The following is a 17,171-nucleotide window of genomic DNA, read 5'->3' on the forward strand; positions in this document are numbered from 1 at the left end:
TCTCCCTCGTGACTTTCTGTCTTCAACTCTCTCTATAGCTGACACTGGCTGCCGAGGTCATCATGATGCTTTGACAGGGGCCGTATGTTAGTTACGGGGAGAGGTGGGTGGCCTTCGCTGGCTCTGACCGCTGCCTTACTCCGCCATTCTTACCTCATTTGCATTTCGGTTTCTCAGTCCTTTTTAATATAGTCCGGTATGTCTGGAAAACACTCAGCAGGAGTTAGCAGGAGTTGCTCAACACCGGTTGTAGCGGAGCACATCTCAGTTCCTCAGGGAGCTCCAGCCCGCACCTGTTGGTAAACCTCAAGGTGAGCCCGACAAGTGCACATTTTGATAAGGAACAAGCATTTGGTGACTGCCAGAAGGTAGAGTATGATGTTTCGTACTGGTTTATCCTCTCATCTATGTTTATCAACATTGATGAGTTATTAGCTAGAAATGGGAAAGCAAGTACAAAGCCATAAACCATGCAGAGAAGCCGTGCTTCATAAAAGCACTGGTTGTGCCTCATCATTGGGCTTTAACAACCAACTAATACAAATTCAATTAACATCAATGACCATCAAGGGGATACAGTAATTGACTATGCTAACTGTCTGGCCAATGTTTTGGAGTTTCTAATTAACATTATCAGTAATGATGCGACCAGGCTGTGGCTCCCGGCACAATGAAAACAACAGAGAAGCTGTAATGTAATTATTTTTGAGGTGTAGCCTGCAACGGACATTGATGAGGCTAGGCTGAGAACTCATCATTCCTTCTTGGGGTGTGTTAAGTGCTATAACAAGCGATAAACTTCAGTCTGCCTCATTGTGCTTGCTAGTAGAGAATACTTGAATACAGAATACTTGTTTAACTATTATGACTATAATGATTTGGGCAGAAATGATGCTCTACTGTGGACATCTGTATACTTCTATAGGCAAACCAGGCAGCATTGTAATGCATTTTAATTTTCTTTATTTTTCCATAATGTATATGAAAATGAAAAATCTTTATGAAAATGTCATTAAAAAAGACGCATAGAAAATAGACCATTGGAGCAGATGAGAAGTAATTCTCAGTCCAGTCACCTTGTTATAAACCGCCACGTTATCCTCACCAAGGCCATTGGTGCTGAGCTGTGAAAAAGGAATTCATGTTGTTTTAGTTATGGTTCTAAGAACATCTTACCAATGTATATGATATGCTGTTCATGACTATCATGACTTAAAAGTTCTTATCTTCAATAAACCCTAGCTCGGTGTAATACTCAGCTGTAGACCACACTATCTACCAAGAGAGTTTTCATCAATATTTTTCGTAGCTGTCTATTTACCACCACAAACCGATGCTGGCATTAAGACCGCACTCAACGAGCTGTATAAGGCCAAAAGCAAACAAGAAAATGCTCATCCAGAAGCTGCGCTCCTAGTGGCCGGGGACTTTAATGCAGGCAAACTTAAATCCGTTACCTCATTTCTACCAGCATGTCACATGTGCAACCAGAGGAAGAAAAAAAACTCTAGACCACCTTTACTCCACACACAGAGACATACAAAGCTCTCCATCGCCCTCCATTCGGCAAGCTGACCATAATTCTATCCTCCTGATTCCTGCTTACAAGCAAAAATTTAAGCAGGAAGTACCAGTGACTCGCTCAATAAGGAAGTGGTCAGATGACGTGGATGTTATGCTACAGTACTGTTTTGCTAGCACAGACTGGAATATGTTCCGGGAATCATCCAATGGTATTGAGGAGTACACAACCTCAGTCAGCGGCTTCATCAATAAGTGCATCGACGACGTCGTCCCCACAGTGACTGTACATACATACCCCAACCAGAAGCCATGGATTACAGGCAACATCTGTACCGAGCTGGAGTTTCAAGGAGTGTAACACTAATCCGGACTCTTATAAGAAATCCCGCTTTGCGCTCAGACAAACCATCAAACAGGCAAAGCGTCAATACAGGACTAAGATTGAATCCTACTACACCAGCTCTGAGGTTTGTTGGATGTTTAAAAAAAAATGCTTTATTTAACCTTTATTTAACTAGGCAAGTCAGTTAAGAACAAATTCTTATTTACAATTATGGCCTACGCCGGCCAAACCCGGACGATGCTGGGCCAATTGTGTGCCGCCCTATGGGACTCCCAATCACGGCCGGTTGTGATACAGCCTGGAATAGAACCAGGGTCTGTAGTGACGCCTCTAGCGCTGAGATGCAATGCCTTAGACCGCTGCGCCACTCTGGAGCCCTACATGTGGCAGGGCTTGCAAACTATTACGGACTACAAAGGGAAACCCAGCCGTGAGCTACCCAGTGACTTGTGCATACCAGATGGTCTAAATGCCTTTTATGCTCACTTCAAGGGAAGCAGCACTGAAGCATGCATGAGAGCACCAGCTGTTCTGGGCGACTGTGTGATCATGTGCAAATGAATCCAACCTGCCTTGGACCTCCAATTATGATACAATCTATATAAATTGACAGCACACTTTTATAGTCAATAGTTTTATACTCTCATTACGACCTACTTTTGTTATCCAACGATTTAAGACTGTGCTTAATAGGCTACTGTTCCGATAACCTCGACCTGTCCACAACTGTACAAAAAAATATTCAGAGTACCTCTCCCATTCCTAAAAAAGTCACCACACAACGAGCTGAGTATCTGGATGTGTACAAAATACAATTATTTAACAATATTAATACAAATTACACTTAGCCCCTAATACACACAGTGAAAACAAACAGATTAAGTTACAGAGTAGGCTACAAAGTGTATCTCTGAATGGCGCAACGCATTATCAAAACAGGTCTGGACAGGGTTGTTCTTTATGCATGGATGTTTACATACGTTGTCTTTATATTATTGTAATTTTGTGTTGCTATTAAACGGCTTTACTATAGAACGAAACAGTAGGCTACCAAAAGGGGAAAAAAGCGACATGCTGGAAGAACGACCGTGGTTTACTTTTCTCCAAATCATTGATCAGCGATAATTCGCTAACGGAACCTCAATATGAAAAAATACATAGCAAGACGCGTAGTCATTGTAAAAAAGCATGGATAAAAGCGGCAATCGTTCAAACATGCCAAGGAGCAGGCTTGTAAAGCAAATGGATTTATAAACGAGTAAAGTGTAAATCTAAAAGTAGCCTCGAGTCCTTTGTATTGAAGCCTACATTATTGGACAGTGGCCTCGCTCATGCTTACAGAAAGCTATGCATTTTTACGCATCAGTTTGGACATATGTACTTCATTGCTAGCCCGAAAATGCCCAAAGATTCACAGAACGTAATATAATAACATCGAAAAGGATTGTATGATGTATTTTTTAAATATCTGATATAGAAACTGAAATAGACTATTCACCACACCGTTCATTCGGGCTCTAAAGGTAGGCAACAGGTGGAAAATTAGGCCTACACATACCTTGCCATACACTTGTCATGCAAATTAGGCCTACACATACCTTGTCATGCACTTCGCTCTTCTGCTGCGACTCCATCACTAGCACCGTTTATAGCCTACCTGGTTCTAACGTGTCCTTTGTCCTGATCTTGTCCACATTCTGATTGTAATTATGTTGAACTACAAATGTATTGGGGATGCATGGGACAGACTATGATGAAGTCACAGCAGAAGAAGTCAGTTCATGAAGTGTATGGCAAGGTATAATGTGTATAGGCCTAATTTTCCACTTGTAGCCTACCTTTAGATCTAGCCAGAATGAACGGTGAGCAGGTGGTGAATCGTCTATTTCAGTTGTCATACAGATATGAAAATAATACATAATGGCATCCTCTTCGATAAAACATATCATATTCTGTGAATCTTTGACCTTTGATTTTCACAGCTATCAATAAAGTGCAGAAGATGTCCAAACGGATTCGTAAAGGCGCATAACTTTATGTAAGCATTAGCGAGGCCACTGTCAGATATAATGTAGGCTTCAATACAAAATACTCTTTAGGCTACTTTTAGATTTACACCAGATTCCTTTATAAAGCCATTTGTTTTACATACAAGCTCCTTTGCACTTTTTATCGATTGCTGCTTTTATGCATTTTTATAAATAGAACAAACATAGTTATTTATAATGAAGGATACCCGGAGAAAATCGGTTGAGTGGAAAATGTAGGCTTTGATGAAGATAATTGCTTAATTAATTAGTGCTGGGTATGTTCTGATGGGAGGGGCTTCCCCTACAAAAGGAGCCTCTTTAATTTCAAAGGGGGGGGACCATTTTGGATTGAGCTGTTGATTGGTTTTAAGCTGTCCCCATAATGTATACTTTGGAAGGCAGTACTGTTTTTCTTCCGGATTCACTATATAAATAAACACCCTTGCACAGAAGTACTTTTTTTTACTTTTTATTTGATAGAGGTTAGGTTTTTCAGTTTAGCCTTCTGGCCTACTCTACGTGACATACACTAAACAAGAATGGTGGTCATGAGAGGACACCACAGAAGAAGCCACTGCTGTCCAAAAAAACATTGCTGCATGTCTGAAGTTTGCCAAAGAGCACCTGGATTTTCAACAGCGCTTCTGGCAAAATATTCTGTGGACAGATGAATCTAGAGTTGAGTTGTTAGAAAAGAACACACAACACTATGTGTGGAGAAAAAAAGGCACAGCACACCAACATCAAAACCTCATCCCAACTGTAAAGTATGGTGGAGACGGGGCATCATGGTTTGGGGCTACTTTGCTGCCTCAGGGCCTGGACAGCTCGCTATCATCGACGGAAAAATGAATTCCCAAGTTCATCAAGACATTTTGCAGGAGAATGTAAGGCTATTTGTCCGCCAATTGAAGCTCAACAGAAGTTAGATGATGCAACAGGACAACGACCCAAAACACAGAAGTAAATCAACAACAGAATTGCTTCAACAGAAGAAAATACGCCTTCTAGAGTAGCCCAGTTGAGTCCTGACCTCAACCCGATTTTAAAATGCTGTGGCATGACCTCGAGAGCGGTTCACAACAGACATCCTCAGAATATTGCTAAACTGAAACGGTTTTGTAAAGATGAATGGTCCAAAATTCCTCCTGACCTTTGTCAGGAGGAATTTTGATCTGCAACTACAGGTCTGATCCGCAACTACAGACAATGTTTGGTTGAGTTTATTACTGCCAAAGGAGGGTCAACCTGTTATTAAATGCACAGGGTCATATACTTTTTCTACCCTACACTGTGAATGTTTACACGGTGTGTTTAATAAAGACATGAAAACGTAAAATTGTTTGTTATTAGTTTAAGCAGGCTGTGTTTGTCTATTGTTGTGACTTAGAAGACCAGATCAAATGTTAGGACCAATTTATGCAGAAATCCAGGTAATTCCAAAGGGTTCACATACTTTTTCTTGCCACTGTATAATGCAGTGTAGCCTAGTTTTATATACACCACCACAGCAACGCAAAAACTTGTGCACGCTCTTCGTATAGCCTAGGCCTATGGATTATTTCATTGAGACGACAGTAGGCACACTTGATATTGCGCGCCCAGCAAAGAATCTGGGGCAGCATCGGGCACACATCAAAATATAAGAAGCAACTAATTCTCAAAAACTGAGCAATATGGCATTTCATTGATTACAAATTGCATGACCCTCCCTCTAACTGAAAAAAAAAAAAAAAAGCATGACCCTCTCCCATTTCCCTCCGGGTAACAATTGTGTACATTTCGACCGGTCCCTTATCATATTGAGGTTCAGCTAGCAAATTATCACTGACCAATGATTTGGAGGAAACTTCTCCAAGCATGTGACTTTTTTCCCCCTTTCGGCACTGTTAAAGCCTGTACTAAAGGTTATTAACAATTCAAGATGACAATAATACAGTTTAAAACAACATATGCAAATCTCCATGCATTTAGAACAACCTTGTACAGACCTGTCTGAATAATGCTTTGCACCATTCGGAGATGCACATTGTAGCCTATTCTGTAACCTAATCTGTTTCTGTTTTTACTGTGTGCGTTCGGGGGGTGTCATTTTATTTACACTGTGCAATAGCTGTATTTTGTACACACGTCAATTTATACAGATTGTGTCATCAGGGGAGGTCCGTATGGCCGGTTGGATTCATTTGCATACAGCGAGGGACATAGCTGCAGGGAAGTTGTTTTGAGTAGGGGGTTCTGAATAATAAAGCATTACATGCATTTATGCAGACTAACAATCAAATCAAATTCCTAATGGGATGAGCAGCCTAAGCATAGGACAAGTTTCGGTAACAGTATCACTGCTGCCCAAGTTAATTTAACTCATGGCTGTTTGCAACAACAAAAAAAGACTGCAAAAAAGCCTGTTGTTAACAGCGTAGACATTTCTTTGTAGGCTTGCTACAAGGGGTTTGTGTGGGAGAGAGAGAGAAAGTGAGATGGGTGCTGTAACTAAATTAGTAAACGCCAGATTGTGGCTAATAAAACTGAGCACTAAAAATAAACTGCTTCAGGACCATTCGATGGTTGCAGACGAGGTCGTTTTTATTGTTCTGTTTCTGTCAGTGTCAACAGTAGCCTATAGTACTATACTACCCTGTCATTTTTGTCTCCAGTCATCAAGTGTAGTAGAATTGCATGAAATGTGTTTATAGACACAAAAAAGAAAGAAGAAACTTATCTGATGACGTCTATAGCCTAGGCCTACTCTACGTGCCTATGCGCTCTGCCATGCATTGAAAACTGCAGTCTTTTTTGCGGGCTGTTTTTCAGTTATATTATCAGCCTAAATTATGTCTATCCAATCTACTTATCACATTATGAATAGTAGGCTATCTTACATAAGTCTGAAAATGCGATGATAGATGCATGGAATGCTTTATTCTAAAGGTGAATTTTAAGGTAAAAATTAGCTTCCCCAAACATGAAATTCACGTACAGCCTGTGGGAGAGGGAAGAGGGACAGAGAGGAAGAGAGAGACCCGACTACTGAAACTATACTGTCTCATACAACAGTGCACGTGTCCAACCCCCACAACTGAATAGAGAAGAGTGTATCATGAGTGCACGGCTTACAAAACAGAGCTGGGAGCTCTCCATGCAGAATGGTGCCCATATATAAATATCCCATGTTTTTTTCTCTCCCCAATCCCATTATCATTTATATCAATAATGCAACGGAGTTACTGGCCCAACGCTCTTAACCGCTAGGCTACCTGCCGCCCATCACAATGCGCCTTTTGACTGTCTACACCTGTCGACAAATGTGGGAACAATCAAAATGTGGACAAGAGCAGGACAACAGAAGCATGTTAGCACCAGGTATAAACGGGGCTAGTGTAACGGATGTGAAATGGCTAGCTAGTTAGCGGTGGTGCGCGCTAATGGCCTTTCAATCGGTGACGCCACTTGCTCTGAGACCTTGAAGTAGTGGTTCCCCTTGCTCTGCAAGAGCCGCGGCTTTTGTGGAGCGATGGGTAACGATGCTTCGTGGGTGACTGTTGTTTATGTGTGCAGAGGGTCCCTGGTTCGCGCCCTGGGCGAGGGGACGGACTAAAGTTATACTGTTACATTGATGCTCTTGACCCGGATCACTGATTGCTGCGGAAAAAGGAGGAGGTCGAAAGGGAGGTGAGTGTAACGGATGTGAAATGGCTAGCTAGTTAGCGGTGGTGCGCGCTAATGGCCTTTCAATCGGTGACGCCACTTGCTCTGAGACCTTGAAGTAGTGGTTCCCCTTGCTCTGCAAGGGCCGTGGAGTGATGGGTAACGACGCTTCGTGGGTGACTGTTGTTGATGATGTGTGCAGAGGGTCCCTGGTTCGCGCCCGGGTCAGGGCGAGGGAACGCCATAAAGTTAAACTGTTACACTAGTGACGTAAAAAAAAACACTGTCATGAGCGTCATTTATACCTGGTGCTAACATGCACCCTTTGTACGGATTTTATCCACATTCTGATTGTGCACGCATTGTAGCCATTGCATCTAGACATGAAAGAAAAATGCATCTTTATCCGTACAGTGTTCACATTGTAATCATATTTATTTATTTTAAGACTATTATTGATGCCACAAGTCAATTGTGTTCCCGTCAATGATTTTAGAGACTGATATAATTATGATTGAAATGGTTTGACCATCCAGATCTGTTTACACTTGATTGATATCCAGATACCATGGGTCTCTGACTACCTCCGGGGGTGGTCAGGAAGATCTGATCACAATGCGTCTTTCAATCGTCTACACCTGTCTAAAAATGTGGGCACAATCAGAATGTGGACCCGGATCACGACAAAAGACTCATGTTAGAATGAGGTATAAACGGGGCTTTGGCGGAGTCATATTGGTGATGGAGAACGTTGACCTTTGCAAGGAAATTTTATGGACTCATGCAGGAAGAAGTAGACCTAATATCCACTCTCAAAGCGTTCTATAATTGTTGTTCAAAGATGAATGAATCCTATCCTCATAAAATGTGTTTTGCCAGCGCTGCCAATTATTTTAGGTGGCCCATCAAGTGCAGTTATGGTCCCACATACTAAACAATAGTTATCTTGCTTTTAGGCCTATTGTACTTGTTTTTATTTGTATTCACAGTCACTCACTCTCAATTTACTCAAACCTAATGTAAAATGCAGCCTATCAAATTCCCTATACAGTTCTAGGGCTATGAGGCAGTCAGACAGGACATCACACATTCTTGTCCTCACACACATAAAGAGAAGAGACACTTGTCGTAGATTCTAAAACAAGTCTTTATTGGTCAATGTACAGAAAGTGCTGCCATTACCACCAAAGAGAAAGAAACCCCAAACATTTACAAAACAAAACAAAAATAATCATATATAAAATAACTGTCTTGAACTGTTTTTAAAGGGTTTATATGCAAAACAGTTGATTTGTACTCCTCTATGACACACATGGTGAGAATTTCAATTTCCTACTTCTCACGTTCTCGCTAGTCACCTCCTCAAAACCCATTGGAGGAGAAGGTCAGAGGGGCAGGACCTCTGGCTTTCTCATCCAATGGGTTTTAAGAAGGAGGCGAGGACAGAGGATGTGAGGAGTGTGCAATTGAGATTATCCCATGGTATAAAGATGGGGTGAAACAAGGCAATGGTAGACGCGTCTCACAATGATAACATTACAACCACAGGCATTAAGGCTGACAGGGGGAAGAGTTCTAACCACTGCTACAGACATAAACATGTAACGGATGCAGTGTTTAGAGTGGCATTCTGGGAAATACAAGGGGTCAGAAACAAGAAGTTGGCTAGATTCAGCTAGAGCAGACATGTTATAGGCGACCAGAGAAGGAGCGAGAGGATCAATAGTTTCAGTTTTTTTACAGTGGGATTTCTGACAGAGGTGGCCTGTCATAGAAAAACATAAGGGGTGTATCTCAATACTTAGTCTCTTTGACTCCTTTCCTTAATCTGTCTGGACATGAAATGGGCAGGTGGAAGCAGAATTCTGGTAGGCAATGGCACCCACCAGTTTGCTTTCACCTTACCTGTGTTTTTGATGGCAGGTGAAGGAAAGAAAACAAGGAGAGGAAGCCACTTTAACCCATTGAGATGTGACCAAAGAGAATGGGCGTGTTTGAGTGGTAAGGCTAAAGCAACCGACTGTAGACTAAAGTCGAGGACTGAAGTCGTGGGAGGAGAAACTGCGACAGCCGAAAGTCGGACACTAATGTAGTTTTCAAACAGCAAAGCTCAGATTAACATGACAGTGATGCCATTGTTAATAAAAGTTTTTCTTCATAATGTCAAAATAAACATCTCCAACCCCCATATCACTCAAACTGAAATCATATGTGTGTACATTGTAGGCTACAATCAATTAGTGAGAGAGAGCCTAAAATATCGCACTCATTTGTATATATCTTGTTTGAGTGACTTTCTCGTGGGTTAAACAAAAACACCCTAATGATTGGTTGACAATAGAGCCTCCCACAATGCAGGCGACGGCTGCAGGATGAAGTTGGTGAAGAGCAACTGCAGAAACTTGCAGTCGACTGCAGTCTAAACTTCATTACCTTTTGATCACATGATTTTTGTAAAGTTAATGCAGGCGAAGTGTAGGCGCAAGTCTGACCATTTTTATTCTCATAATGCAACACACTTTGAAAGGCAGTGACCAACGCACCGACTTGACAAAAGTGATCCGCTCGAACGCGCCCAATGTGACAAGTTGTCTCTGTGCCCAGGCTGAAAATGTTAACCTGTCAAGCCAATAATAGAAATTTTGACTGATGTTCCCCTCTGGTGGTGACTAAAGGGAGTTTACCCCAACATTTGTTTGTCAGACACTTACATGTGCATATTGCGTGATTTAAACAACATATGGCATGGATTTGAGATCATTTTTCATGTATGAAAGTCTGATTATTGGGTGAACTATCCCTTTAAGTGTCTACTCTCATACCCTCATCTCAGCCTCAGAAGTAGGTGGACACACGCAGGGACACAAGTCAACAGCAAACACAGAGATAGAAATGACCATGAGCGCTAAAGTCACCCTCAAGCACTAATCTAGGGTCAGTTGTCCATTTTCCCTCCAAATGTTTAAAGTTAGGATTGATGGAAGGTCATTTGATTCTAAATATGTGGTCAGGGGGCAACTTGACTACTCAAAATGACCCTGATGCAAGCAAATTTGGACATACAGTTTGAGGAAAGGTAGGTGGTAGACAAGGTGAATTATAGTTCAGCTATGCTACCAGCTATATACACGTCACGAGGGATTTATAAAAACATACAGGAACTTTTCTCTCTTTTTCATATGTTCAAGAAAAAGACCCAGGCAGACAGAAAAAAAGGAGAATCTATCAAAATGTTCAAAATTTGTTTTGTAAATACATCCTCTCTTATACCTCTGTTAATGACAATTTGTTAGTCTGTCTTTCAGAAGACGTAAAATAAACATTTCCAAGATTTAAAATGAATAAAATATAATCTCATAATCGAATGCAAAAAAAATACTTTAAAGTACAGTATTAAATTGCAAAAAAATTCAGCAATTTGTATTAATGCTAAAGAGCGGACATACAATTTACAATGAACAATTTTCCAAGATCTTTTTGTATTAGTAACTGAGCAATTGAGATAGATAACGGGGAAAATGTGGTGTCCAATCCCAGAAATAATTCAACACAGATGAACAAGCCATTGGATATAAGGTGGAAATGTGCTTGTGCAAATTTTCAATTGGGCCTATTGTCAATGGCAGTCTTAAATAGGATTAAGTAGTTACACCAAAATGGGAGAAATCAGCTCCACTGGCAAGAGAAGTGGACAATTGCTTATGGCTAGTCAACCTTTTTGGTTGTAATGCCTTAGTTTAACCAGAAGAGAGCAACATTTCATTAAAAAAATGTGCCGTTTTCACAAATGATTGTGACTGCAGATTCTGTATAATATGTAGGTGTGTGTTCATGTGTGACAGATCAATACGTTATCGAGGAGCTATCCCATTCCAGCTTGCTCTTCTGCTTTCCCTCCTTCACTTCCCTCTCATCCTCCTCCTCTTCCTCCTCTGTTTCATCACTGTCGCCTGACTCTGCACTCATGTCGGCTGCCTGCTCATCGTCCTCTTCTTCTTCATCATCATCTTCCTCTTCGTCTCTTACCACCTCCTCCACCGCCTGAGGCCCTCCGATGTGCAGGACAGGATAAAGTGAAACACTGAATTACTGTAGAAGACACTTCAAAGCTATTGATCAGAAAACATCCCTGTAGGTGATGCCTGGCCTTGCTACAAAACCCAAAACCTAAATCTAATACCCAAACAGAGTCAATGTAATGCATGTAATAAAACCTCAACCACAAATCAACTCCTAGCCATTCAACTACACCTAGACATATTCAATCATTTCAAGTGCCATCGAGTTGATATAGTTTGCAGTGCCTTCTTTGGGACATCCTTTGTATAATGTTCTCTCACCTCCATAGGGTTGACTGTGATGGTGAGGGTGGAGTCGTCCCAGTCCGTCTTTGGGTCCTTGGCCCCGTCCTCCTCCCTCTTGGAGCCGTCCTGGTGGGTACTGTGGAGCCTGTAGATTCCCAGCACCACTATGACCACCAGGGCGGCGATACAGATCACTATCACCACCGTGGCAGCTGGAGGGGTGCCTGTGGGGGAGAAATGTTTAAATTCACCTGAATTACAAGAAATGTGCTGTGTCCTCCCTACCTTTGGGAGATCACTCAGTCCTGTGTGTGTGTGTGTGTGTGTGTGTGTGTGTGTGTGTGTGTGTGTGTGTGTGTGTGTGTGTGTGTGATCTGAATGCGTAGCCCGGGGTTCCCCAACTGGCGGGCCGCAGGCCAAATTAGACCCATGGGTGATTTGATTTGCCCCCACCCAACTTTTCAAAGAAAAGTTATTTTAATTTGAGAAATCTGTTCCACAGTATTCCCATGCATCTGTTTGGGCTTCTTGCAGTCAATTTGCAGCCTAAAAATGATTTATAATTATGTTCCGGCCCCCTGACCATCCGCTCAAGAAAGGATCCCTGGCGTAGCCTAATCTGGATCCCTCTCCAGTTCAACAAAACACACTCTCAAGCCTCTGATAGTAGCAGGGACATGTGCTCACCGTGTGTGGGGGTGCGTGTGTACATTTGTGTGTCTATGTGGGTGAACACTTCTGGTTGCCTTACCTGAGATGTGGGAATTGAGAGTGTGCACAATCAGTGGATGATGCACAGGCCGCATGTACTGGGATTGGACAGCCATGTGATTGACATGCTCTACTGGTGCTGAATTGTGGAGGACACTAATCTGAGGGCGGAACAAAGTACATATATCAGTCATTATAGAGATGGCAATGATGTAGAGAAAGATAGATCGATGAGATAAAGGGTAAATGGGTCTGGATGATGAGTGAAGGTGCAGAAATGAGAAGAGAGACTGAGTGGTGAAGGGTGAGAGAAACAGAGAGAGGGGTGTAGAAAGAGGCAGGAAGACAGAGGAGTGGCAGTGGTAGAGATGGGAGAATAGAGAGTGTGAGTGGGAAAGGGGTGAAATAGAAAAGGAAAGATGGATAAAGCTTCTTTCCTGACCTCCAGATTGAACTCGTTGCTGGTGTAGCGGCCGTTGAGCTCGGAGCAGGTGAGCCTGAACCTCCTGTTAGTCAGGGTCTCCGGGCGCCAGTTCCTATAGCGCACCTGCCTGAGGGCCTCCTCATAGTGGGCCATGGAGTCCACACCTGGGGAAAATGCATTATTACCAAAGGTGTCCCTGGTGTTCCCAGCCATATATAGATGGTGTCCCTCAGGGCTCAACGCTGGGCCCAGCTCTAATAACTTCAAGAGCTTCTCGTACCATTACCAAGCAGGTGACACACGATAAGGAATTTATGTTCAGGTATGAAAAGTGTGATATGAATAATGCTTCATAAATTGAAGTGCATACCATATATGGAGATGCCTGAGGTGGAGTTTGTGGCGTCCAGGTGTTTCCCTATTAGGGAGCTGTGGTGAATCTCCAGACTCTCTTGCTCCGGGTTGAGCTCCTCTCCGATCACCAGGACATCACAGTAATCCAGGTTATGCATCGCCTCCAGAACACCAGGCCTGTAGACTATACACATATACACAAACGCACACAAAATCAGCACAGACACACACTTTTACAACTTGACTAGTTGGGATCACATCATGCTGATCAACATGTATCCACGGTAACCGCCCCCTCATCCACCTGCGCTGAACGGCACACCGTCACYCTTGGTTACAGTGCTGGTGATGCGCAGCTCCTTGAACGGTGCCACGCCCGTGGCTCCACGCAGGTCGGCGGAAGGCTTGACGAGTCGATCTGAACCAGTGATGGTGATCCGTGGCTCGCTGGGTGGCAGGACTATTACTACTGCCTTTATGTCTGGGATGGAGATGCATGTGTCCTCCCCGAAACACCTGAGCACCCAAAAACAACAGGAGAGAGGGAGGGTGGAGAAGAAGGGATAAGGAGAAGAACATGGAGATCAACAGAGAACGCAGATAATGTAGAAAGAGCACTTTCTTCTCTTCATAATTGTTCTGGCCAGGGCAGTTTTTGTAAATAATTGGCCTACAGATAAGGAGTAACCGGGTAAGAAAGACGAGGGGAACATCACTGCCATCTGATACTAATCATATTGGAATTGAAAATGGCATAAATTGCATTGTGTGTCACTATTAATTACTGACTACATACTCTTTCTGGTCCTAGCAATGAATGACTGGGCACTTTTCATTTTCATTTCAGAGATGAGAGACACATAATGTAGGGACAGATTGTGACGGAGGCAACTGTGAAAGTGGACTTCCAATGTTTGTCCAATTGTGATCGCAAGTTGTCTCTGTTGGCATAGAACGCTGCAGCTTTTCAGATTTTTTGGGGGAGTGGTGCTATTTTCAGACAGATGGCCCCAAGTTGGCCATTTCCGATAACACACACGCACACGTACACAAACGTAGGCACGCTTGGACATGCACCCACCCACGGAGGCACACTCTCTCTCTGTTTATCCTATAAATGGCCTAATATAATGTAAACACACACTAATTATCACATTTTCTCATCAACACAATTTAACACCTTCTAAGCCCACGGTTGACATGAAGCGTAACCCCAAACAAAGAAAATTTAAGGAGTTATTACTTTGTGAATGTAGTAAAATAACTTTCAATCTACTAGTTCTATTCAGACCCTTTGCCATGAGACTCAAAATTGAGCTCAGGTGCATCCTGTTTCCATTGATCATCCTTGAGATGTTTATACAACTTGATTGGAGTCCACCTGTGGTAAATTAAATTGATTGGACATGATTTGGAAAGGCACACACCCGTCTATATAAGGTCCCACAGTTGACAATGATGTCAGAGCTAAAAACCAAGCAATGAGTTCTAAATGGGAGATTTTAGTTAACACCAAGACTCTTCCTAGAGTTGGCCACCCGGCCAAACTGAGCAATTGGGGAAGAAGAGCCTTGGTCAAGCAGGTGACCAATAACCCGATGGTCACTCTGACAGAGCTCCAGAGTTCCTCTGTGGAGATGGGAGAACCAGACTCTCAGACCATGAGAAACAAGTTTCTCTGGTGTGATGAAACCAAGATTTTACTCGTTGGCCTGAATGCCAAGCGTCAGGTCTGGAGGAAATCTGGCAGCATCCATACAGTGAAGCATGGTGGTGGCAGCATCATGCTGTGGGGATGTTTTTCAGCAGCAGGGACTGGGAGACTAGTCAGGATCGAGGGAAAGATGAACGGAGCAAAGAACAGAGAGATCCTTGATGAAAACCTGCTCCAGAGCACTCAGACTGGGGAGAAGGTTCACCTTCCAACAGGACAACGACTCTAAACACACAGCCAAGACAACGCAGGAGTGGCTTCGGTACATGTCTCATGTCTCTGAATGTCCTTGAGGGGCCCAGCCAGAGCCCGGACTTGAACCCGTTCAAACAACACTGGAGAGACCAGAAAATAGCTGTGCAGCGATGCTCCCCTTCAAACCTGACAGAGCTTGAGAGGATCTGCAGAGAATGGGAGAAACTCCCCAAATACAATTGTGCCAAGCTTGTAGCGTCATACCCAAGAGGACTGAAGTCTGTAATCGCTGCTAAAGGGGCTTCAACAAAGTACAGCGTAAAGAGTCTGAATACTTATGTAAATGTGATTATTAAAAAATAATAATAATATGTTTGCAAAAATGTCAAAAATCCTGTTTTACTTTGTCATTATGTGTAGATTGAAGAAGAAAAAAAACAATTTTATCAATTTTAGAATTAGGCTGTAATTGAACAAAATGTGGAAAAAGTCAAGGGGTCTGAATACTATCCGAATGCACTGCACAAACAATATCAACGCAACATTTAAAGTCTTGGTCCCATGTTTCATGAGCTGAAATTAAAGATCACAGAAAGTTTTTATATGCACAAAAACCTAATTTCTCTCAAACTTTGGGTAAAATTGTTTTTACATCCCTGTTAGTGAGCATTTCTCCTTTTTCAAGATAATCCATCCACCTGATAGGTTTGGCATATCAAGAAGCTGATTAAACAGCATCATCATTACACAGGTGCACCTTGTGCTGGGGATAATAAAAGGCCACTCTAAAATGTGCAGTTTTGTCACACAACACAATGCCATAGGTGTCTTAAATTGTGCAATTAGCATGCTGACTGCAGGAATGTCCATCAGAGTTGTTGCCAGAGAATTGAATGAACCATAAGCCGCCTCCAACGTCGTTTAAGAGAATTTGGCAGTACGTCCAACCGGCCTCACAACCACAAAACACGTGTAACCACGCCAGCCCAGGACCTCCACATCCGGGCTTCGTCACCTGCGGGATCGTCTGAGACCAGTCAACCGGACGGCTGATGAAACTGAGGAGTATTTCTGTCTGTAATAAAGGCCTTTTGTGGGGGGAAATGATTCTGATTGGCTGGGCCTGGCTCTCCAGTGGGTGGGTCTGGCTTGCAAGTGCGTGGGGCTGCATGGGGATTTCATGTGAAGTCCATAGATTAGGACCAAATGTATTTATTTAAATCGACTGATTTCCTTATATAAACTCTAACTCAGTAAAATCTTTAAAATCCTTGCATGTTGCATTTATATTTTTGTTCAGTAGATCCTAAGGGCACCTTCTACCCAGAGCAGGGCACCTTCTACCCAGAGCGAGGAGCTGTCCTGCCACCCAGGCAGTCTGGGTAAAACAAGCTGGCCATCATCCAGGTTCATTACACTTTGAGAAGAGCAGAGTGAAGTCTCTCAGGATTAATGCCAACGCCGGCACCTAACGCCTTGAGTAATTACGCTTTTCAATGGTTGGTGAAAAGTGCTCTTCACTCACTTATTAATTCATTTACTTTCCCGCGGTAATTAAGAATGGTCTTTTGTTTATATGATAACTGTCTGCTGCCTCTGGTTTACTAGCGAAAATACATTTGTCACATTCGTGGTCTGTTTAAGCTGCTTTCCCATGGTAATTCCTTGCATTAAGACTAGGCCTAAATGAAGCACGTATTAAGACACGTTGTTCTTCTTAACTACATACCAGACTGGCTTGTAATGGGATGTCTGTATTTGTATGGCTAGGAAGTGTGTGTGTCGTGTGTGATTAGCTGATCTACGTAACTACCAAACAAACCCATAGGGAAGTGTGTGTGCATGCATGCGTACAGTGTGCACCTGCAATCGTGTGTGTGTGTTTCTTTTGATTAGCACAAATGGCTGTAACTCCACAAACAAT

General features: G+C 42.7%; 1 protein-coding gene across 1 annotated transcript in view; it reads right to left on the bottom strand.

Annotated features, from left to right (window-relative positions):
- Window positions 1-8,674: 8,674 nt before the first annotated feature.
- LOC111956859 (calsyntenin-2) overlaps window positions 8,675-17,171 on the bottom strand; it is a 299,496-nt gene continuing 290,999 nt past the window's right edge. Inside the window, exons 12-17 of the mRNA XM_023977530.2 lie at window positions 13,643-13,854; window positions 13,355-13,522; window positions 13,003-13,148; window positions 12,601-12,721; window positions 11,886-12,073; window positions 8,675-11,586 (exon numbers count right to left, since the gene is read on the bottom strand). Coding sequence (XP_023833298.1) covers window positions 11,389-11,586; window positions 11,886-12,073; window positions 12,601-12,721; window positions 13,003-13,148; window positions 13,355-13,522; window positions 13,643-13,854 — 1,033 coding nt within the window. The 3' untranslated portion in view covers window positions 8,675-11,388. The remainder of the gene's footprint in view (window positions 11,587-11,885; window positions 12,074-12,600; window positions 12,722-13,002; window positions 13,149-13,354; window positions 13,523-13,642; window positions 13,855-17,171) is intronic.

The sequence above is a fragment of the Salvelinus sp. IW2-2015 genome, linkage group LG32 (genome assembly GCF_002910315.2).
Source record: "Salvelinus sp. IW2-2015 linkage group LG32, ASM291031v2, whole genome shotgun sequence".
Taxonomy (NCBI): Eukaryota; Metazoa; Chordata; class Actinopteri; order Salmoniformes; family Salmonidae; genus Salvelinus; species Salvelinus sp. IW2-2015.